Raw genomic sequence first — 24,631 nt, forward strand, 5'->3', positions numbered from 1 at the left:
TTTCCTTATTTTAAAGCAACATATTTTATTTTTAGGTTTCTCTCATTATTTATTATCAAGAAAGACTTGAAAAGCAGTGAGACAATTTAAATGGATTTAATTTAATCCTATTAAAATGAAATATGCATTTTTATTCGCCACTCCTATGGGTATTTAAGTTCTTCTCACATTAATTAATTTCCACAATTTAAAAGCCGAATTTGTTTGAGTTTCTTGTACCCGTTTCCATATCCATTTCCGAAGTGTGTGCTAAATGGAATGGGTGCTTAAATGAAAATTCCAGCTCTCGCCTAAAAGACAAGTGAAACGAATGCATTCAATGGCCAATGGTCGATGGTCGATGTCCGTGGGGCAGTTGAAAGGCGGCAACCGAAGTCCGGTTCATTGGATATGCGTTGCCTTGCGGTGAACTCTCTGCCCAGTCGAGTGTGTTTTCAGAGGGGAAGCGGTCGAAGGGGGGTTGTTTGTGGGAAATGGGTGCTATGCATCCGGGATCACACACCTGCAAAGGTACACTGAAAATGAACGATCCAAAATGTATGGGATCTATAAGACTACAATTGTATTTTTTTACCAATTATATGGTTTAATCCCAGAAGACATTATTTAATGAAAACTTTGTATATATTATTTGAAATTATATATATAAAGTATGATTTTGTAATTATTGGTAAATAATATAGGACGGCTCAAGTGTTCTTAAGTGATGGTAATATCATTCTTTCATTTATTTATGTTTTAACCTTTAAACGATATTTCATTCAGTGTCCAAATTTTTCGTAGTGTTTTGGATGGGTGGTAGAAAGTTGCAAAGTGCATTCAACGAACAACCGTGTTAACTACCAACGGAGGCAACACCTTGGCCAAACGGGAGGCGGTAAAATCGGTGTTGGAACGTGAGTGGGCGTGGCATGGTAGCAGTTGCATGTTTGTATTGTAAATTAGTTGTCCTAGTTTGCAATTTGTTTCTGATTGCATTATTTATGCGTCATTCGGCGGCGGACCGGCAATTCACTTGAACCGAAAACGAAAACGAAACCGAAGGATGCGATATATCCCACGGATTCATGCAAATTGGGCACACAAGTGCGAGAGGCCCTGTATTCAATTAGTTATGAGTTCCGTTTTCGGAACAGGTCGTTAATCATCTGCGTAATGGATCCTGGGCTTGATTGCTAATCAATATTTGATTCGATTACCGGTCAGCTTAGTGTTCACTAAACAGTCGTTAAAGGAAAGTGAAATGGGGTTCAATTTGCAAAAGGACCTTTGGCATAGTTGCAAGCCAATTTCATGGCAATTTTGTTTTGCTTATGGGAAATATAAATTTGAATTTAAATTACGGTTTTAAATGGGCTTTTAATCAAATTTAGAGAAAGGATGAAGGTCAATTTTAATTACTCCAATTTAAAAACATTTTAGTGGTTCTTGGTGCATGCGATAAATCATTTTTTAAGATTACAATATTAACTTGTATTATACTTCGTATTTTCATGAATTAATGAAATAAAAATATTTATTTTATGATGTATTAAACCCTTTTTCATCAGTTGACTCTGTCAATCATTAACTGTAGTGTAATCCAGATTAAATTTTTCGTACTGTTTCCAGGTATGTATAATTATTTTGTTATGTTATTATCTTGTTTGGTGTCTATTAATTCCATGAAAAATTGCTCTGGCTTTTGTCTATTTAATTGCATTAACCAAACACCCCATAGCGTCAAAGTTTCGTTCTGAGAAAAATGTGCAATTACTGACCCTCTGACATTTCTTCGTCCCAAAAATAGTTGGATGCGATTGAGTTACTGCGTGGAGAAAAGCGGAAAAATTCCGGTGAAAACCTTGGCCAAGACCTTCGCCTCCGGCAAAACAGAGAAACTGGTGTACACGTGCATCAAGGATGCCGGATTACCGGATGACAAGAACGCCACGATGACCAAGGAGCAGTTCACCTTCGATAAGTTCTACGCCTTGTACCACAAGGTCTGTCCCCGCAACGATATCGAGGAGCTATTTACCTCCATGTAAGTGCAATAAGCTGATCTCCTTTTATAAGTTAAGTTTTAAGATTCGTCCTTGTGTTGTCATATGTTATATTATGTTTAACGCATATCTGGTATACAATTTTTCAGCACCAAAGGCAAACAGGACTTCATCAGTCTGGAACAGTTTATTCAGTTCATGAACGACAAACAGCGTGATCCTCGAATGAACGAGATCCTTTTCCCTCTCTATGAGGAAAAACGCTGCACGGAGATCATCAACGATTACGAACTAGAGGAGGAGAAAAAGAAGAATGGTAAGAAGGGAAAATAAAATAGTTTAAAACATAAGCAATATATGCAAAAAATTAACTATAACTATTAACTATATCTAAGGCTTTGAAATTCCTCATTTAATGGTATTTTTTTTAATTTGAAACAACCAGTAGAAGCTTACCTTAGTTAAATATTAATTGGTTTAAACGGTAAAACTAGTTTAGAAAGATTAAGATAAGTGCGTGTTTATAAATGCTTAAAACCGATGCAGATGTATTTTTCTTAAAATTCATAATAATATATTCCTTTTTCCCCACACTAGTTCAACTCTCGCTGGATGGATTTAAGCGCTACTTGATGTCCGACGAGAATGCTCCAGTGTTTTTGGACCGGCTGGATTTCTACATGGAGATGGATCAGCCGCTGGCCCATTACTATATAAACAGCTCGCATAATACCTACCTATCGGGTCGTCAAATCGGCGGAAAGAGTTCCGTGGAGATGTACCGCCAAACACTTTTGGCAGGATGTCGATGTGTGGAGTTGGACTGTTGGAATGGAAAGGGGGAGGATGAGGAGCCGATCGTCACCCACGGTCACGCCTACTGCACGGAAATCCTGTTCAAGGTTGGTCCCTTGAAATGTTCACGTTGAAATACAAAATGAATTTCAACATTCAGTTATTTACTAATTCTTCATTGCCACCATAAAGTCGTAAAACTAAATTCAAACTAGTTTCATATAATGTAAATAATCCTAATTAATAACATACCAGAGTTCGTAGTTAGATTCAACATTTATTATGTGAAACGTTTTATAATTTTGCTGACTTTTTAGTTTCTAAATTATTTGCAGAACAAACATGCCAAATTGCAAAAGTTATTAATTATAAATGTTCGTAATTGGTAAAATAAGTTTTTAATTGAAACGTCAAACTTTTTGCATGTAATGTAAGGTCTTAATTGTCAAAGCAAATCAACTTCATGCATGTGAAATTTACAGTCCGTACGGGAATATGGATGCTTTGTTTAGTAACTATACAAATTTGTTTTTATTTTAGTTGGGAAAATAATTTTGTTTTGAATAACTAAAATGTTTGAAAAATATATTACGGTATGTAAGTTAAATAGACTGGTTAAAGTTAAACAAACTTTTCACTTGTCCCAGTTTACAAAATAAAATAGTATTTCCCACAACATTACAGACAGTTACAGTTCATTTAATTTGTGTAACTTTGAAGAAATAATATAAATTGCACTTTAGAATTTAAAAGAAATCAGAATTCTAATTCAATAATTAAATAATAATCCTTACTTCATACTTATGCAGGACTGCATCCAGGCGATTGCGGACTGCGCATTCGTATCCTCGGAGTACCCGGTTATCCTGTCCTTCGAGAACCACTGCAATCGCGCCCAGCAATACAAGTTGGCCAAATACTGTGATGACTTCTTCGGCGATCTGCTGCTGAAGGAGCCGCTTTCGGATCACCCGGTGAGTAAAGAGAATAGCTTCATCGATTTGCATTGCATCTTCAATCCCGATGTACCATATCCATTCAGCTGGATCCGGGACTCCCGCTGCCGCCACCCTGCAAGCTGAAGAAGAAGATCCTCATCAAGAACAAGCGAATGAAGCCCGAAGTGGAGAAGGTCGAGCTGGAGCTGTGGCTCAAGGGCGAGCTGAAGACGGACGACGATCCGGAGGAGGACGCCAGTGCGGGCAAGCCGCCGGAGGCAGCCGCCGCCCCTGCTCCCGCCCCGGAAGCAGCCGCCGCAGCGGAGGGGGCCGCCGAGGGGGGCGGCGGAGCGGAGGCCGAGGCAGCCGCCGCCAACTACAGTGGCTCCACCACCAACGTGCACCCGTGGCTCTCATCCATGGTCAATTACGCGCAGCCCATCAAGTTCCAAGGCTTCGACAAGGCAATCGGTACGGCATTTCAATTTGTATATTTAAATCCACATTCAGATGAAGAAGTAACAGTTGTGGTTACGTAGCTTCTAGGACGCTTTCACTCCTTTCTATTCAATTAATTCAAATTCATATTAATTCAAACTAAATCAACAATTAGTATAATTCTTTTCGGGAATTTTTCTTAAAAAACCATATTCGATGAAAGCTACATGCCTCTAAAGACTTGTGGTTGCATACTCTAAAAATCTGCATTCAAAATTTTCATTTTAGCGCTGACCGACTTTTTGACCCATTTTCATGTTGGTTATTTCTATGTTTCCGATGAGTTGCCCAAAGGTGACCCACAATTGGACTTCTAGATTCCATAACTTTACCAAATATAATCCGATTTCAAAGTGGCATACCTCTAAAGACTTGTGGTTGCATACTCTAAAAATCTGCATTCAAAATTTTTATTTTAGCGTTGACCGACTTTTTGACCCATTTTCATGTTGGTTATTTCTAAGTTTCCGATGAGTTGCCCAAAGTTGACCCACAATTGGACTTCTAGATTCCATAACTTTACCAAATATAATCCGATTTCAAAGTGGCATACCTCTAAAGACTTGTAGTTGGATTCTCTAAAAATCTGCATTCAAAATTTTTATTTTAGCGTTGACCGACTTTTTGACCCATTTTCATGTTGGTTATTTCTAAGTTTCCGATGAGTTGCCCAAAGTTGACCCACAATTGGACTTCTAGATTCCATAACTTTACCAAATATAATCCGATTTTGAAGTGGCATACCTCTAAAGACTTGTGGTAGGATTCTCTAAAAATCTGCATTCAAAATTTTCATTTTAGCGTTGACCGACTTTTTGACCCATTTTCATGTTGGTTATTTCTAAGTTTCCGATGAGTTGCCCAAAGTTGACCCACAATTGGACTTCTAGATTTCATAGCTATACCAAATATAATCCGATTTCAAAGTGGCATACCTCTAAAGACTTGTGGTTGGATTCTCTGAAAATCTGCATTCAAAATTTCCATTTTAGCGTTGACCGGCGTTTTGACCCATTTTCATGTTGGTTATTTCTAAGTTTCCGATGAGTTGCCCAAAGTTGACCCACAATTGGACTTCTAGATTCCATAACTTTACCAAATATAATCCGATTTCAAAGTGGCATACAATCTGCATTCAAAATTTTCATTTTCTGACCAATTTTCGTGTTGGTTATTTATAAGTTTCCGATGACTGGTTTATATATGTACACTAATTTATTTTCTATTTTTTTAACCCCCTACAGAGAAGAACATTGCCCACAACATGTCCTCGTTCGCGGAATCCGCGGGCATGAACTACCTGAAGCAGAGCTCCATCGACTTTGTCAATTACAACAAGCGCCAGATGTCGCGAATTTATCCGAAGGGAACGCGGGCGGACTCCTCGAACTATATGCCGCAGGTGTTCTGGAACGCCGGCTGTCAGATGGTCTCCCTGAATTTCCAGAGCTCCGATCTGCCCATGCAACTCAACCAGGGCAAGTTCGAGTACAACGGTGGATGCGGTTATCTATTGAAACCCGATTTTATGCGACGAGCAGACAAGGACTTCGATCCGTTTGCCGATGCGCCTGTGGACGGTGTGATTGCGGCCCAGTGTTCCGTCAAGGTGATAGCCGGCCAGTTCTTGTCCGACAAGAAAGTGGGCACCTACGTGGAGGTGGACATGTTCGGACTGCCCTCGGATACGGTGAAAAAGGAGTTTCGCACCCGTTTGGTGGCCAACAACGGTCTGAATCCGGTTTACAACGAGGATGCCTTCGTGTTCCGCAAGGTGGTTTTGCCCGACTTGGCTGTGCTGCGTTTTGGCGTTTATGAGGAGAGCGGAAAGATCCTGGGACAGCGAATCCTGCCGCTGGACGGCCTGCAGGCTGGCTATCGCCATGTGTCCCTGCGCACGGAGGCCAATTTCCCCATGTCGTTGCCCATGTTGTTTGTGAATATCGAGCTAAAGATCTATGTACCTGACGGCTTTGAGGACTTCATGGCCATGTTGTCGGATCCGCGAGGATTCGCGGGAGCGGCCAAGCAGCAAAACGAACAGATGAAGGCGCTTGGCATTGAGGAGCAGAGCGGCGGTGCCGCTCGAGATGCTGGCAAGGCCAAGGAGGAGGAGAAGAAGGAGCCGCCGCTGGTCTTTGAGCCCGTCACCCTGGAATCGCTGCGGCAGGAGAAGGGCTTCCAAAAGGTGGGCAAGAAGCAGATCAAGGAACTGGACACGCTGCGCAAGAAGCACGCCAAGGAGCGCACCTCGGTGCAGAAGACCCAGAATGCGGCCATCGACAAGCTGATCAAGGGCAAGAGCAAAGACGACATTCGCAACGATGCCAACATCAAGAACTCGATCAATGACCAGACCAAACAGTGGACCGACATGATCGCCCGGCATCGCAAGGAGGAGTGGGACATGCTGCGCCAGCATGTCCAGGACTCGCAGGACGCCATGAAGGCGCTGATGCTCACCGTTCAGGCGGCGCAGATCAAGCAGCTGGAGGATCGCCATGCCAGGTGAGACGACTATCTGCCTAAAGATCATACGAATCAAGAAGCCAAGTGCTGGTAGACTTTTGCTGTGGATATCAATTGGTTTTTTATTTGTCCAGTTGTCTTTAAAAAATCCTACGAAGGAAACTTTAATTAGCACCGCATATTTACGTTAACAAAATTTTTTAGCTTTTCTCTCGAAACAACTTTTTTTAACGAGAGAGCAAAATATCTTTAAATGCAATATAAATATAAATTCAATATGAATTTTTTTACAGGGACATCAAGGATCTGAATGCTAAGCAGGCAAAGATGTCGGCGGATACCGCCAAGGAGGTGCAGAACGACAAGACGCTTAAAACCAAGAACGAGAAGGATCGTCGACTGCGCGAGAAGCGACAGAACAATGTGAAGCGGTTCATGGAGGAGAAAAAGGTTCGGCTTGTATTCTATTTATAATCAATAAAATCTGATCCAAATATAAATCCGCTCATTTACAGCAAATCGGCGTGAAGCAGGGTCGCGCCATGGAGAAACTGAAGCTGGCTCACTCCAAGCAGGTCGAGGAATTCAGTACCGACGTGCAAAAGGTACTGAACGAAACTCGGCCGCAGACCGACACTATAACCAGTATTGAGACTGTACTTTAGACAACCACACCTGTATAGCTAGAGAGCGATAAACCGTAAACGATAAACGATAAAACCGATAACTGAAACGTGAAATGAAACAAAAGCAAAAAAGAAACATAATACCAAAACTGAAACCGAAGTGGAAGATATGCATCCCAGATACGATCGTTGTTGCTGTATCCCATTCTTGTCGCTAAAGGGAGAGTGAGAGAAAGAGAGATAGAGAGAGATAAAAAAAGGGAGAGTAGTATCGCTTGGGGATGCATCTTCCAAAAATCGATAAACAATAACCGATCAAGAACAAAAACCCAACCTAACCGAACCCATCCGTACTAATCTGAAAAGTAATCGATCAGTCAGTAGCTGCTAATCTTTCACACTAACTGCTAAGATGTAATTATCTACTATTTTCTATATGTGTATTATATATTTATTGGTACATATTCATTTTGTTTATTCATCGTGTGCTCTACTTTTTTTCTTGTTTTCGACTAGTTTCAATGGGTTCACTGACTGTTTTTGCGATCTTATAGAGGATCGGGTAGCTCCTTCTTTTTCCTTTGCTTTATTGTTAATGAACTTCAATGTGGAATGTCCGATTGAAAAGCAGTCGTAAAATAATTAATGGTATTGTCAAGAATTTATTTAAACATGAAAAAATAAAAAATATAAAAATAGTTCCTATTACAAACAGTACCAAACGGAAAAATACAAATAATATAATCAATTTTATTTTCCCACTAAGAGAGTTGTGGCTATTATTACATCTCTTGTGAGTTTTTTATTAAAAATGAAATTTCATTTTAACTTTTTGAAATGTTTTTTTAAGGTTTCGTAAAGAAAAGAACTGTTTTAAAAAGAGGGAAATAGTAATTGATATAAATGTCATTATAAGGTTCTTAGGATCTTTTAAATATTTATTGTCCTATAAAGCTCTTTTTTATAACTAGAGTCATTCCCTAAATTTATTTTATGGCCAAATACATTTCACTTGTAAGATCTTCCACATTGTTATGATTTTTTGGTTGGCTTTTCATGTACTTTTTTAAATGCTTTCCTGTGCTTTTTAAATTATATTTTTGTGTGCTCTGTGTCGAAGTCACTTTTATCCTTAAAAGTCTGTCTCTGGCTCTCCAATTTCCAACTTATATGTATATGTGTTGCGTATGATAAGTTCTCGAATCCTATAACTCCCTAGATCCCAAGCTCGCAGCTCTACTATCGAACTACTTTATAGAAATATCTCTCTCTCTCTCTGTCTCTTTCACTCTCTACTACTGTCTCTGTCTAAAACCCAACCTGCCAAGCCCCTAATGCCTTGTCATTTATCGTTTGCTGTGTCGCCCTAAAACAAAAATGCCAAAATAACCGAGATAAACTAAATAAAATTCTATATATTTTCTCGCTTTTTCTTTCTCTCTCCCTCTCTTTCCAACACACGTACACATGCCCATGCTCTGTCTCTTTCTGTGCCATTTAAACCACGAAAAAAACACACAATTTGTTTACTTTTGCGAAATGTTTTGTATTTGCTGTCTCGCACGCTGCCGCCTGTCATCCAAAATCCAACTGCCGCTTCAAAAAAAAGCTTATGGACATGTACAAAATCGAGGAGGAGGCCTATAAGACGCAAGGAAAAACGGAGTTTTATGCCTAAGATCCCAAGGTCAAAGGTGAAAAAAAGGAGAGCACCGCGATACCAAAAAGAAACTAAAAAAAAAACTATAGAAAACCAAAAATGAATGCTGATCAAGATGAAGATGCTAACATATATACTTCTTTATATACTGTATTTACACACTCACCCAAAACACACACACACAATCGCCCACATCTTGAAAGGATTACCTTTACTTAAATATTTGAATGTGTGTCTTATGCAGGAAGCATAGGCACATATGCTTATTATCTAGAATTCAAAACTGGAAAGTCAACACTTTGTGCTTTATATTTATTTAAGATTCTACATGAAGAAAAAAAGATGAGGATGAGAAATTAATGAAGAGGCCACACATTAACGTGTGTATTTTACGGGGAGTTCCCCCACTCGAATCCATTGTAATTTATTTTGAAAAACAAGAAAAAACTTAAGAAAAAAAAATAATACCAAAAATATTGAAAGGTATTTTGTGCTAACAACACAGTAACAACGGTACACCGATAAGTTTAGACCACATACAGTGCGTTTCAGGGTTATAAGGATTACCTTGTGCTTCTTTTAGCGGTGAAACGCACTGTACACAAGCATATACACATAACACCAAACATACAGCCCTAACCCCAAAATAATCGTACGTTTCAAGTGATCTACTTACATGAGTTTCCGATTCTCCACCTAATAGCTTAGCCAACTAACCTAACCAGTAAGCCGAAAACATTAACCAGTAAAGCAATCCAAGGAGCCCACAATTAACACCCAAAAATCAGTCAGATCTATATATTTCATAATATATATAGAAGTTGTAGGAATTTTTTTTCAAAAGCATTTATTTTGCAAATACCTAACGAAAAATTAACCCTCAACTGCTCGAAAAAAATAACTATAAATATCCTAAAACAGCATTCACAGTCATGAACGAAAAACGATGCAAAATAGTTTGTAAAATAAATGTTTTAAAACCTAAGTATTAAATGTGTAATTCAAACAATGAAACACCCCTACCGGCAGTTATATATACAATACACTCACCACACATAAATATTTTTGGGCTGAGAATGCCAAAACGAAAATGGTTTAACTTTACATGAAATGTGAATTTTGATCCGCTCTGTATTAGTTTGATCTAATTTGTAATTTTTAACCAAAAACGAGATAAAGATTTTGCGAATTTTACAACCAGAGAAAGTAGCCAAAAAACATATACATATATACACACAAAACAAAACATGTAAACATGCATAGACTTAGTGAATATTATACCAAAGTAAGTGAAACAAACAAGAACTTAAGATAGATTCTGTTTGAATTGTCAAGACCGTTTATGTTGCACTCGAAATTTGCTGTTTGCATGTATTGTAGTTGTTGCAAAAATACCAAAGAAAACAAAAAGAATTAAAACAGAAAACCAAAAATCTAGAAAATTATATGAAAGAAGCAAAAGCAGAGAAAAATCCATATAACAATTTAATTTCCCTTAAATTTAAATTTTAAATTGAATTTAAACTTGAATATGTGCCCTAAAGATCGAAGACGGAGAAGCGTTTACACTGTGCTATTAACGAAACGAAAACATTTAGTTAACTCATACAAGGTAACTGTACTAAATTATGTACTATATTTAACCTACGCCTACGACTATGTATTTAGAGAATTGATCAAGTTTTATGAATGTGATAAGCGGTTACATTTTATTACACAAAAGCTAAGAAAAGCGAATCCCAACTATTTTAAACCCCAATACTTTCGCCTTACCCAACACTGGTTTTTTTTTCTGAGGGCACGAAGGTTGAAAATTGAAGGAGAAAAACAAGTGCGAAGCTTTGTATGATATGTAATATAATGTGCCAAGCCCAATGATAACCAAAAAAGAAGAAAAAAGTTAAATTAACTTCGTCTAACTAAAAATCGCAACTAATTTATTTATTCGCATGTATAATGTATACATTAGATAGAGGCCTAGCCTCTTAGTCGAAAAGCCCTCAATTCTGGCACCACCAAAATCCTAAAAACACATACTGAGTCCAGGCAATATTGGCGCGGGTAAAAGCTTTCCCGGGAAAATGTTCCAAGGACCTGGGAAATTTTCCGAATTGAAAGATATCTAAAACCAGGTAAAGCAGGATGTAAAACGAATTTTTAATGGATTTCTAGAAATTCTTCTATATTTTAAGTAAAGAGTGTTAAATTGTATACATTTTCATGTTATCCTTTTAACAGTCCTTTATCGAATAATGGTTTTAGTTCTCTACCAACAGAGTCTTAGTGTTATTTAAATTTAAAACCTCTATAACTTTGGCTTAAACTAAACCATTAATATAGGTCAACAGAAAGTAAAGTAAATCATTTAAATAAACATTTAAAAGTTGTCATAAGTTTACTATTTTGCATAATAAGTCATTCTTACCCCGCCAATTACCTGGATTTATCTACACTTAGAAAAATGTGTCAATTTTTTTGTAATTGTTTGTTTGTTTTTTTTTTAATCTAAATAAGTTGTAGTCTATGAAAAAGCGCTAGAGCGAAACGTTTACACGATATGTACGATGATGTAACCCACACATACGGGGCCACATTGATCTAGTTTGTACTTCTGTGGGAGCAAAAGCCACAGATTATGAATAGCGATAGCCAGTAGCGAGATGACTCGAAAATGTATCTACTATCTACGTATTTATTGATTATGTTTGTGAGCAGAAAAGTTAGCGACATCTGCATAAATATGATTACGAGAACATAATTGTTATATCTATAGTTTAAAGAGGTCGCGAAATGAGGTCGATGACATTAACTTATATTTAAAATGCTGCGTATGAACTTATGATTATATACTATAAACTATATATTAAACTATTATGATTACCATTATTATCCTTATTATGATTATGATAACGATTGGCGAGCGAGTAACTTCAATTGCAATAAATTCTATTCCAAAGTGATTCTAGAGGTTTTCCATTGATTTGCTATTTGTTTTGATTTATCCCCACACTTACTATTATTTGTAAGCCAGTATTGCTGGCCAGCACTAAACTCCCTCTATAAGGGCAATTATTTTATATATTAAGTTTTAGCCTCATATCACCGCATCCCCGAAAGATGTGCTATATTTGAATTTCTGACCCCACGCACGATGACAATTCGGCCCCTGTAAAAATTAGTTTAGTTTGTAATGGATCCTACCAAGTGTTAAGATGAAGCGAACTTTGGCTAGAATGATAATGAGGGATACGATACGTGAAGAAAAACATAAATGTTAGAAAAGCATCACACACTACGCATTATATACCCAATATATACAAATACGGTTAAATGGATTTGGACTCTCGATTGCTATAATTTCGGTCTGAATGCGTTTGTTGACTTTATGGAACGAGCAGAGAAGCATAAACATACTAGCTGATTAACATTAAATACAACTCAACATCAAAATTCTTTGGGTTGCGTCTGAAATTGTAAAAAACAAAATACATAATTAATAAGAAGTTACTGGGTGTTTTGGTGGTTATTGGAAATAAATCTTCAAATGAAGAGCGCTGTTTGTGTTTTTATTGGATGGACTTGGAAATATATTATCTATTAAGTATTTACAACACTTTTTTTTAATTTAATAATCCATTCAATGAGAATACATTCAATAACAAATGTATAATCTTTTTTTTAAGTATTTTATTTAATATATCCATTTCGGCAGAAGTAATACAATCTTGTTCTTAGAAGAATAAGCAAAAGATTGATATATAAAAACAATCTAATGCAAATCCGTCCAAAAACATGTATGATTTATTCAAATTTTATTGATAAAAAGTCTTCAAATGAAGAGCTTCATTTATTTTTTTATTGGATGGATTTGGATTTTATTGGATTGAATACAAACTGTATAATCTTTTTTAATAATTTAATTTCATATATCCATTTTTGCAGAAGTAATACAATCTTGTTCTTAGGAGAATAAGCAAAAGATTGATATATAAAAACAATCTAATGCATATCAGCCCAAAAAACATGAATGATTTTTTCAAATTTTATTGATAAAAAGTCGTGTAATGAAGAGCGCCATTTGTATTTTTATTGGATGGATTTGGATTTTATTGGATTGAATACAAACTGTATAATCTTTTTTAATAATTTAATTTCATATATCCATTTTTGTAGAAGTAATACAATCTTGTTCTTAGAAGAATAAGCAAAAGATTGATATATAAAAACAATCTAATGCAAATCCGTCCAAAAACATGTATGATTTTTTCAAATTTTATTGATAAAAAGTCGTCAAATGAAGAGCTTTATTTGTTTTTTTATTGGATGGATTTGGATTTTATTGGATTGAATACAAACTGTATAATCTTTTTTAATAATTTAATTTCATATATCCATTTTTGCAGAAGTAATACAATCTTGTTCTTAGGAGAATAAGCAAAAGATTGATATATAAAAACAATCTAATGCATATCAGCCCAAAAAACATGAATGATTTTTTCAAATTTTATTGATAAAAAGTCGTGTAATGAAGAGCGCCATTTGTATTTTTATTGGATGGATTTGGATTTTATTGGATTGAATACAAACTGTATAATCTTTTTTAATAATTTAATTTCATATATCCATTTTTGTAGAAGTAATACAATCTTGTTCTTAGGAGAATAAGCAAAAGATTGATATATAAAAACAATCTAATGCATATCAGCCCAAAAAACATGAATGATTTTTTCAAATTTTATTGATAAAAAGTCGTGTAATGAAGAGCGCCACTTGTATTTTTATTGGATGGATTTGGATTTTATTGGATTGAATACAAACTGTATAATCTTTTTTAATAATTTAATTTCATATATCCATTTTTGCAGAAGTAATACAATCTTGTTCTTAGGAGAATAAGCAAAAGATTGATATATAAAAACAATCTAATGCATATCAACCCAAAAAACATGCATGATTATTTCATATTTTATTGATAAAAGGTCGTGTAATGAAGAGCGCCATTTGTATTTTTATTGGATGGATTTGGATTTTATTGTATAGAATACAAACAGTATAATCTTTCTTAATAATTTAATTTCATATATGCATTATTGCAGAAGTAATACAATCTTGTTTTTAGGAGAATAAGCAAAAGATTGATATATAAAAGCAATCTAATGCATATCACCCCAAAAAACATGCATGATTTTTTCATATTTTATTGATAAAAAGTCGTATAATGAAGAGCGCCACTTGTATTTTTATTGGATGGATTTAATTTCATATATCCATTTTTGCAGAAGTAATACAATCTTGTTCTTGGAAGAATGATCAAAAGAATGATGTGTAAAAACAATCTAATGATATTCACCCAAAAACATGAATGATTTTTCATATTTTGCTGATATTATACATTTTATAATAAATCTTCAAATGTTGTTAATTGTTGTAGTTGAACCAGTCTAATGAGAATACATTCACTAAAAAATGTAATCTTTTTAAATAATTTAAATTTAATTAATTAATTTTATATATCCATTTTTACAGAACTAATACAATTTTGTTTAAGGGTGAATTGTCAAAAGATTGATGTTTAAAAACAATCTTCTGAGAATCCACCTTAAAACATAAATGCTTTTTTCATATTTCACGGAAATTTTAAACACACTTAATTTATTAAAATTATTAATTGGAAGCATGAGTTATTCAATTTTTACAGAAGTAATACAATTTTGTTTAAGGGTGAATTGTCAAAAGATTGATGTTTAAAAACAATCTTCTGAGAATCCACCTTAAAACAAAAATGTTTTTTTTCATATTTCACGGAAATTTTAAACACTTAATTTATTAAAATTATTAATTGGAAGCATGAGTTATTCAATCGTGGTCTTAAGTCCACCTTCTAAAGTTTTTCAGTACCAAAACATTTTGAAGGCCGACTTAAAAACCATAATGAATTTTTGCATCTTTTGTTTGAAGTAATGTGCTGATATCCCAATAAAGGATTAATTAATTAAAATTAATTAATTTTATATATCCATTTTTACAGAAGTAATACAATTTTGTTTAAGGGTGAATTGTCAAAAGATTGATGTTTAAAAACAATCTTCTGAGAATCCACCTTGAAACAAAAATGTTTTTTTCATATTTCACGGAAATTTTAAACACTTAATTTATTAAAATTATTAATTGGAAGCATGAGTTATTCAATCGTGGTCTTAAGTCCACCTTCTAAAGTTTTTCAGTACCAAAACATTTTGAAGGCCGACTTAAAAACCATAATGAAATTTTGCATCTTTTGTTTGAAGTAATGTGCTGATATCCCAATAAAGGATTAATTAATTAAAATTAATTAATTTTATATATCCATTTTTACAGAAGTAATACAATTTTGTTTAAGGGTGAATTGTCAAAAGATTGATGTTTAAAAACAATCTTCTGAGAATCCACCTTGAAACAAAAATGTTTTTTTCATATTTCACGGAAATTTTAAACACTTAATTTATTAAAATTATTAATTGGAAGCATGAGTTATTCAATCGTGGTCTTAAGTCCACCTTCTAAAGTTTTTCAGTACCAAAACATTTTGAAGGCCGACTTAAAAACCATAATGAATTTTTGCATCTTTTGTTTGATGTAATGTGCTGATATCCCAATAAAGGATTAATTAATTAATTTTATATATCCATTTTTACAGAAGTAATACAATTTTGTTTAAGGGTGAATTGTCAAAAGATTGATGTTTAAAAACAATCTTCTGAGAATCCACCTTAAAACAAAAATGTTTTTTTCATATTTCACGGAAATTTTAAACACTTAATTTATTAAAATTATTAATTGGAAGCATGAGTTATTCAATCGTGGTCTTAAGTCCACCTTCTAAAGTTTTTCAGTACCAAAACATTTTGAAGGCCGACTTAAAAACCATAATGAATTTTTGCATCTTTTGTTTGATGTAATGTGCTGATATCCCAATAAAGGACAGCCATTTTTTAATATAATTCACAGCAACAATGCAATTTTGAAAGAATTGCTTTTAAAAGAACCGCCATTTTGCGAAATCCTATAAGCAGTGCGCCTCTCGAAGCTTTTTGTAGCAAGCAGTGATTTCAGTAGAGATGGAAAACATCGATGTTACCGATGTATTTTACAAACACCGATAACATCGCTGCCTTCCACCTCTAACCGAACGGTCTCGCATCCCTAATTCGCCTTGCTCTTGTTTTTGTTATTGTGCTGAAGAACTATTTCACTAATTGCTATATAATATATAGCTACACGATTCTGGTTGCCTGCAGAGGATGAGGCTCACTCCATGAGGCTGCGATACACAAGGATTGCGTGATCTTGGTTTATGCGGGTGCTCTTGGTGGACTTCCCAGGAGGACAAGATGTGGAAACTGCTGCGACGCTCGGGAAACGCAGTGTGTGGCGGTGCGAGGCGATTCCCAGCTGGCCTTCCGGATGCAGTGCGTCTGGCCAGCGGCCAGGCGGATCCCGCGGATGAGCAGGTGCTGCGCAAGAGAAAGTTCCAGCCGCAACAGGCGGCGGATCTCAGCGAGGAGCTGGCCGGCCAACTGCCCACCAAATCCCGGGTGGTGATCTGTGGCGGCGGCATCACCGGCGCCTCGGTGGCCTATCACCTGGGCCTGAGTGGCTGGGGTGGCGACACCCTGCTCGTGGAGCAGGATCGCGTGGGCGGGGAGCTGCCCTGGACCGCCTGCGGATTGGCCGGGCGTTTCGAGCCCAGCTACACGGAACTCAAGCTGGCGGAGTACTCCATCGACCTGATCAAGCGGCTGGCGGAGAGCGGTCTGCCCACCGGCTGGCGGCCAGTTGGCAGTCTGAACTTGGCCCGCAGCTGGGACCGCATGACCGCCTTCAACAGGATGAAGTCGCAGGCCCTGGCCTGGGGCATGCGCTGCGAAATCCTCTCGCCCGAGCAATGTGGCCAGCACTGCGAGCTGCTCTCGCTGGACGGCATCCAGGGTGGCCTGTGGATCCCCGAGGACGGCGTCTGCGATCCCCAGCTCGTCTGCCAGGCCTACATGACCGAGGCCCAGCGGCTGGGAGTGCGCATTGTCGAGCACTGTGCCATCAAGAAGATCCACAGCGAGCACGGGAAGGTGCGGAGTGTGGAGACCACCGCCGGCGATGTGGAATGCGAGTACTTTGTCAACTGCACCGGCTTCTGGGCCCGCGAGGTGGGCACGCTGTCCAAGCCGGTGGTCAAGGTGCCCCTGAAGGCGGTGGAGCACCACTATCTGCACACGAAACCCATTGAGGGACTCAGTCCGGACACGCCCTTCGTGAGGGACTTCGACGGAAGGATCTTCTTTCGGGAGTGCGAGGGACACATCCTGGCAGGCGGCTTTGAGCGCGAGGCCAAGATGGTCTACGAGGATGGGGTGATACCGCTCTCCCAGACAGCCCGCCAGCATCCGCCAGACTGGGACCACTTCCACGAGCTGTTGGACGCCCTGCTCCTGAGAGTTCCCTCCTTCAGGGGGGCCACGCTGGACAGGCTCACCAACTCGCTGCAGGTCTTCTCGCCCGATTGCAAATGGATCCTCGGAGAAGCACCCGAAATCCAGAACTACTACGTGGCTGCTGGCAACAAGACCATGGGTGTGTCCGCATCCGGAGGCATTGGTCGCGTCCTCACCGATCTGATTACCAAGGGCTCGACATATCTGGACCTGCACATCCTGGACATCAGCCGCTTCCTGGGGCTGCACAACAACCGAAAGTTCCTGCGGGACCGCTGCAAAGAGGCGCCGGGCAAGCACTTCGAGATCAACTACCCCTTCGAGGAGTTCCAGACGGGCAGGAACCTGCGCATGTCGCCCATCTATCCGCAGCTCAAGGAGGCGGGCGCCGTCTTCGGCCAGTCGATGGGCTACGAGCGGCCCAACTACTTCGATCAGCAGGACAAACAGGGTGGGTACGATTAACACTATGACCTTTACTTTTCAGACCAATGTTGGGTGGAAACATGCTACCAATTATTAAGCTTAGAGAATCCGTTTACTAAATAGTTAGGATTACAGTGAATGTTAGTACAAACACATATAGTCAGGAAATATTATCAAATTTGAATCTAAGCAGTGTGCTATTTATTAATTCGAACTATTTTAATATTGATTAGGTAATAGATATCTAAAACTAATATTTTAGGAGCAACTTATGATATGTTACTATACAACTACACAACTTTTAAGCAGATAATATGTTATGTTAACACTCAATTTACAATGAAACCGCCAAACTGAATTATTAAAATATACAGTTTTGGCGATTGCAATGTAAAATGTAGTTTTAAACCAGATTGAATATTTTGAATCTTAAACTCACTGTTTCATAAATCAGAATCATATATACATACATAACTTTTGTACACCAAATACAAAGAGATAATTTGTAAACATTAGTTTAGTAGTTGGAACCATAAAACTGAATTATTAAAACAGTTACACAATTTCAACTATTAAGTAATGGGAACACACATGAAATATCGTTTTAAGCGATATCCCTATAAAAATATATTGACTCTAAAACTGTAACTCACAACATTTAATGAGATTAATGTTATAACCCTAAATTTATGGACCAGTTTTGAGTAGAAATCATGCTACAAATTGTTAAGCGAAGCAGAGACGTTAACTGAATATTTAAAATTACAGTTAATGAATGTCGCTTCGCCTTATTATTGGTACTTATAATATTTCAACATAGATTTAAAATGTCAACAATTATTACCAAATTTGAATCTATCCGTGGTCTAACTTTTTTGCACAACACTAAAGTAGATATTATTATGTTAACACTCATTTAATAATTGAAGCCGCCAAACTGAATTATAGAAACATACAGTTATGCGATTTCAATCTAAACGTCGTTTTAAACATGATCCATATAAACTTCGTGAATATGTTGACTCGTAAGCTTTTGTACACGAGCTTTAAGTAGATATATGCTAACATTAATGAACAATTGGAACCATAAAACTGAACTATTAAGACCTACAGATAATACTATTTCAACTGTTAAACCATGTGAGCACTATGTTTCATATGTCATATAGACTTCGCGGATAAACTTTTGTACACAAAATGTAATAATTGAAAGTATTGAACTGAATTATTGAAACCTACAGTTAATACAATTTCAATTATTAAATAATGGGAACACACATATAAAATACAGTTTTAAGCGAGATCCCGCTATAGATTTTGACTCTAAAACTGTAACTCACAAAATTAAGGCAGATTAAAATGTAAAAATTAAAAACATAAAAGTGAATTATAAAAACCTACATTTAATAAGACTGCAATATTTTGAATCTTAAACTCACTGTTTCATAAATCAGAATCATATATACATACATAACTTTTGTACACCAAATACAAAGAGATAATTTGTAAACATTAGTTTAGTAGTTGGAACCATAAAACTGAATTATTAAAACATACAGTTACACAATTTCAACTATTAAATAATGGGAACACACATGAAATATCGTTTTAAGCGATATCCCTATAAAAATATATTGACTCTAAAACGGTAACTCACAACATTTAAGGAGATTAATGTTATAACCCTAAATTTATGGACCAGTTTTGAGTAGAAATCATGCTACAAATTATTAAGCGAAGCGGAGACGTTAACTGAATATTTAAAATTACAGTTAATGAATGTCGCTTCGCCTTATTATTGGTACATATAATATTTCAACATAGATTTAAAATGTCAACAATTATTACCAAATTTGAATCTATCCGTGGTCTAACTTTTTTGCACAACACTAAAGTAGATATTATTATGTTAACACTCATTTAATAATTGAAGCCGCCAAACTGAATTATAGAAACATACAGTTATGCGATTTCAATCTAAAACGTCGTTTTAAACATGATCCATATAAACTTCGTGAATATGTTGACTCGTAAGCTTTTGTACACGAGCTTTAAGTAGATATATGCTAACATTAATGAACAATTGGAACCATAAAACTGAACTATTAAGACCTACACATAATACGATTTCAACTGTTAAACCATGTGAGCACTATGTTTCATATGTCAAATAGACTTCGCGGATAAACTTTTGTACACAAAATGTAATAATTGAAAGTATTGAACTGAATTATTGAAACCTACAGTTAATACAATTTCAATTATTAAATAATGGGAACACACATATAAAATACAGTTTTAAGCGAGATCCCGCTATAGATTTTGACTCTAAAACTGTAACTCACAAAATTAAGGCAGATTAAAATGTAAAAATTAAAAACATAAAAGTGAATTATAAAAACCTACATTTAATAAGACTGCAATATTTTGAATCTTAAACTCACTGTTTCATAAATCAGAATCATATATACATACATAACTTTTGTACACCAAATACAAAGAGATAATTTGTAAACATTAGTTTAGTAGTTGGAACCATAAAACTGAATTATTAAAACATACAGTTACACAATTTCAACTATTAAATAATGGGAACACACATGAAATATCGTTTTAAGCGATATCCCTATAAAAATATATTGACTCTAAAACTGTAACTCACAACATTTAAGGAGATTAATGTTATAACCCTAAATTTATGGACCAGTTTTGAGTAGAAATCATGCTACAAATTATTAAGCGAAGCGGAGACGTTAACTGAATATTTAAAATTACAGTTAATGAATGTCGCTTCGCCTTATTATTGGTACTTATAATATTTCAACATAGATTTAAAATGTCAACAATTATTACCAAATTTGAATCTATCCGTGGTCTAACTTTTTTGCACAACACTAAAGTAGATATTATTATGTTAACACTCATTTAATAATTGAAGCCGCCAAACTGAATTATAGAAACATACAGTTATGCGATTTCAATCTAAAACGTCGTTTTAAACATGATCTATATAAACTTCGTGAATATGTTGACTCGTAAGCTTTTGTACACGAGCTTTAAGTAGATATATGCTAACATTAATGAACAATTGGAACCATAAAACTGAACTATTAAGACCTACACATAATACGATTTCAACTGTTAAACCATGTGAGCACTATGTTTCATATGTCACATAGACTTCGCGGATAAACTTTTGTACACAAAATGTAATAATTGAAAGTATTGAACTGAATTATTGAAACCTACAGTTAATACAATTTCAATTATTAAATAATGGGAACACACATATAAAATACAGTTTTAAGCGAGATCCCGCTATAGATTTTGACTCTAAAACTGTAACTCACAAAATTAAGGCAGATTAAAATGTAAAAATTAAAAACATAAAAGTGAATTATAAAAACCTACATTTAATAAGACTGCAATTAGTGAGATGTCGTTTCAAACCAGATCCATATATAGACAGGGAATAGATGATTTTTTGACAAAGATTGGAGAGTTCGGGTCTGGTCACTGTTATATTTAAAAATACAGTAACCATTCTCGACTTCTAAAATCTCTGCAATGTATGATATAATTCCAAGAATGTACAAATTAACCTACCCTTTTTGAGTAAGCTAACAATCCTCCTCCGCTCTTCTCCTTTATTCCAGATGAGTTCGGACTGCCTCGCTTCCGGATCGCACAGACCAGGACTTTCGGGAAGCCGCCGTGGTTCGACCACGTGGCCTCCGAATATCGGGCGTGCAGGGAGCGCATCGGCATCGCGGACTACAGCTCCTTCACCAAGTACGACTTTTGGTCGAAGGGCAACGAGGTGGTGGACCTGCTGCAGTACCTCTGCTCCAATGACGTGGACGTGGCCGTGGGCTCCATCATCCACACGGGCATGCAGAATCCCAATGGGGGCTACGAGAACGACTGCTCCTTGGCTCGCCTCTCCGAGCGTCAGTGAGTAGTTGCGCCACCCTATTTTAAAAAACCAAATAATTAACAAATGAATACTTTCAGCTACATGATGATTGCACCCACCATTCAGCAAACACGCTCCATGTGCTGGATACGGAAACATATGCCGAATCATTTGAGGGCCAAGGTGAACGTGGCGGATGTCACCTCCATGTACACGGCCATCTGCATCCTGGGACCCTATTCCCGCATCCTGCTCTCCGAGCTCACCGACACCGATCTCACGCCAAAGAGCTTCCCCTTTTTCACTTATAAGGTAAGGGTTTGTTTTCAAAGGAAGCCTTCTGAAACGTAGCTGTAAGGAAAAAACATTATTCAAGTAAAACCGTTGCTTTTTTAATGAGATTTGTTCAAAAGGTTATGATTAATTCCGAAGACATTATAAGAACAAGTTGTTAAGAGCATAAGTTTGAATCTATTGCGGTATCACACTAATGATAATGATTTTTCAGGAACTGGACGTGGGCTTGGCCGACGGCATCCGAGTGCTGAACATCACCCATACGGGAGAACTAGGCTATGTCCTCTATATCCCCAACGAATATGCCCTGCATGTGTACTCGCGACTTTACCAGGCGGGCCAGAAGTTTAACATACAGCATGCGGGTGAGTTGAAGAAACCACAGCTCTTCTTTTCCGATTGAAAGGCAAACTTGGCCCATTTAAGGATACTACGCCACCCGAGCCCTGCGCATTGAGAAGTTCTATGCATTCTGGGGCCAGGATCTGGACACCTTTACCACGCCGCTGGAGTGCGGGCGCAGTTGGCGCGTCAAATTCAATGTGGGTAACCAAGCTAGATAGAAAGAAGTAGTATTTTCTAATCGAATTATATTGCAGAAACCCATCGACTTCATTGGACGCAATGCCCTGCTGAAACAGCGCGAGGAGGGCGTCAAGCGGATGTATGTGCAGCTGCTGCTGAACGACCACGATCACGAGGTGGACATGTGGTGCTGGGGCGGCGAGCCCATCTATCGCGACGGGGTCTACGTGGGCATGACCACCACCACCGGCTATGGGTACACGTTCGAGAAGCAGGTCTGCCTCGGCTTCGTGCGCAACTTCGACGAGGAGGGGCGGGAGCTGGCGGTGACCAATGAGTACGTGCTGTCCGGCCACTACGAGGTGGAGGTGGCTGGCGTGCGGTTCGAGGCCAAGGTCAACCTGCATTCGCCTAATCTGCCCACCAAGTTCCCGGATCGGGAACGCGAGGCCTATCACGCCACTCGCGACAAGCCGGACCAGGCGGATCTCCTGTCATTCGGCGGCTTGACTACGGTAACCGGCACCGGAACGCCAACGGACGGGCAGTAGGGATCGCAGAGGAGGAGCTGGATCCTTGACCAACATCATACGCCACCTGGCTGTGCCAAGCAAAGAAGCACTTCGTTCATTTCTAGTTCAACTCGAGAGTCTCAAAAGCAAAGCGATATTATTCGATTTAGTACGATAGGGAATCGAGCGAATATGAGATGGGCAAATGGTTGTTTAAAACCAAAGGCAATCACTATCAAATATATTTTCCCTAATGCATATGAGGCATGAAAACCAGTTTATCAGCCAATAAGAAAACTTTTTAAGAAGCATTTGACATAAACAAAATTTTTTATAATTTATAAACAAAATGGACTTGTTTTCGTGTTCCATATTCATCAGTAAAAGTATGTATTTGTACTGGTTAATTAAAAAATGCGTTAAATTTGGTGAGATGTTGTTAAGAGAGAGCAAATTGCTCAATCACTAGATTTGTTAAAAGGATTTTCTGGGTTTGTTTTCAGCAAAAAATCGTAACGTTTTGATAAAACATCGAATTGATATGTGTACAAACCCAAGAAATCACTATTTATATCTTGTTCTCTTTCGACTTTCGGTTTTGTTCGTCTTTCAGACGTCGTGTCAATTAAACATATAGAATAAGCTATAAATACGGCTATATATCCGTGTATATCTAAGAATCTTCCGTGATATTGGAATAATTGTGGAATGTTTTGCACATTGTTAAAAAACGGCACAAAAATAATGTTGACATTTTTGCTCAAAGCTGGCTTTGCAACTAGTTGGAATACCAATAAAAAATCGATTAACGAAAATTTAGATAAGCAAAAAATATGAAATGTTTTTGAGCAGTTTTTCAGATAATTCTGAGTCACTTTTTTTTTTTACTAACCCAGACGATTGACTTTGTAAATTATGGTGTGTGAATGTATAGCCACACCTTCGCATATTATAAATCATATTGTACTATATATTTATACAAATACATTTACTGTTTACAAAAACTTTATAAGATGTTGATCCCCCAGAGCTGCCAAAAAGTTGGAGCAGCTGTTCGGCGCTCGGGGTTTGTTGGTTTTTCGCTTGCTTTTTGGCTAAGACATTCAGTTGGGCGTGTGCTAATGCCCGAAAACTTAGTGCCCAAGATTGCAGCACATGTTTTGGCCAACTTTCGACTGGGCTGGCTTAGCTTGGCTTGGCTTTTGCTTTGCTAGCAAAGTTTGCTTCCCCAAAAATACAGAATACAAAATACAGGCTACCGGTGGTCGCTTTTCGGTGTCTGTTGTTCCGTCCCCCCCCTCCCCACCCTTTGTCCTGGAGGCACTTTCGGCCACGCTTGGCTAACTCTTCTGGCCAAGTTCTCCGTTCTCTGGTCTCTGGTCGCCATTCCCCCGGCTGTGTAGGATTACAAACTATCTTTTTGTTAGTAATTAGCTGCACACGATAAACGTGACATTATTATTGTTGCCAGGCAGTTGGGCAAAAGTTTGGCTCTCCGATCTGAGACTCCTCTTTG

At 37.3% G+C, this 24,631-nt stretch overlaps 2 protein-coding genes across 5 annotated transcripts in view; both read left to right on the forward strand.

Moving 5' to 3' along the window:
- Positions 1-12,520, forward strand: part of LOC108045336 (1-phosphatidylinositol 4,5-bisphosphate phosphodiesterase) — a 52,732-nt gene extending 40,212 nt beyond the window's left edge. For all 4 annotated transcript variants that reach the window (XM_044461415.1, XM_044461416.1, XM_017124629.2 and 1 more), the window contains 9 exons: positions 1,790-2,026; positions 2,135-2,301; positions 2,583-2,887; positions 3,590-3,754; positions 3,823-4,189; positions 5,461-6,724; positions 6,979-7,135; positions 7,201-7,290; positions 8,921-12,520. In XM_044461415.1, coding sequence (XP_044317350.1) covers positions 1,790-2,026; positions 2,135-2,301; positions 2,583-2,887; positions 3,590-3,754; positions 3,823-4,189; positions 5,461-6,724; positions 6,979-7,135; positions 7,201-7,290; positions 8,921-8,989 — 2,821 coding nt within the window. In that variant the 3' untranslated portion in view covers positions 8,990-12,520. The remainder of the gene's footprint in view (positions 1-1,789; positions 2,027-2,134; positions 2,302-2,582; positions 2,888-3,589; positions 3,755-3,822; positions 4,190-5,460; positions 6,725-6,978; positions 7,136-7,200; positions 7,291-8,920) is intronic.
- A 3,623-nt stretch (positions 12,521-16,143) lies between these two features.
- On the forward strand, positions 16,144-24,119 carry LOC108045361 (pyruvate dehydrogenase phosphatase regulatory subunit, mitochondrial). Its single transcript, XM_017124671.1, has 6 exons — positions 16,144-17,890; positions 21,522-21,819; positions 21,880-22,093; positions 22,290-22,443; positions 22,505-22,620; positions 22,678-24,119. Exons 1-6 carry the CDS (start codon positions 16,342-16,344, stop codon positions 23,152-23,154), a joined length of 2,808 nt encoding a protein of 935 aa, XP_016980160.1. The 5' UTR covers positions 16,144-16,341; the 3' UTR covers positions 23,155-24,119.
- Positions 24,120-24,631: the final 512 nt, after the last annotated feature.

Source organism: Drosophila rhopaloa, unplaced genomic scaffold, assembly GCF_018152115.1.
Source record: "Drosophila rhopaloa isolate 14029-0021.01 unplaced genomic scaffold, ASM1815211v1 contig_3, whole genome shotgun sequence".
Taxonomy (NCBI): domain Eukaryota; kingdom Metazoa; phylum Arthropoda; class Insecta; order Diptera; family Drosophilidae; genus Drosophila; species Drosophila rhopaloa.

Excerpts from the sequence above, each read along its gene's own strand:
- LOC108045361 (XM_017124671.1), top strand. The coding sequence starts at position 16,342 with ATGTGGAAACTGCTGCGACGCTCGGGAAACGCAGTGTGTGGCGGTGCG. Across the intron at positions 22,444-22,504 it reads GTTTAACATACAGCATGCGG|GATACTACGCCACCCGAGCC; the intron begins GTGAGTTGAAGA and ends GGCCCATTTAAG. Across the intron at positions 22,621-22,677 it reads GTTGGCGCGTCAAATTCAAT|AAACCCATCGACTTCATTGG; the intron begins GTGGGTAACCAA and ends ATTATATTGCAG.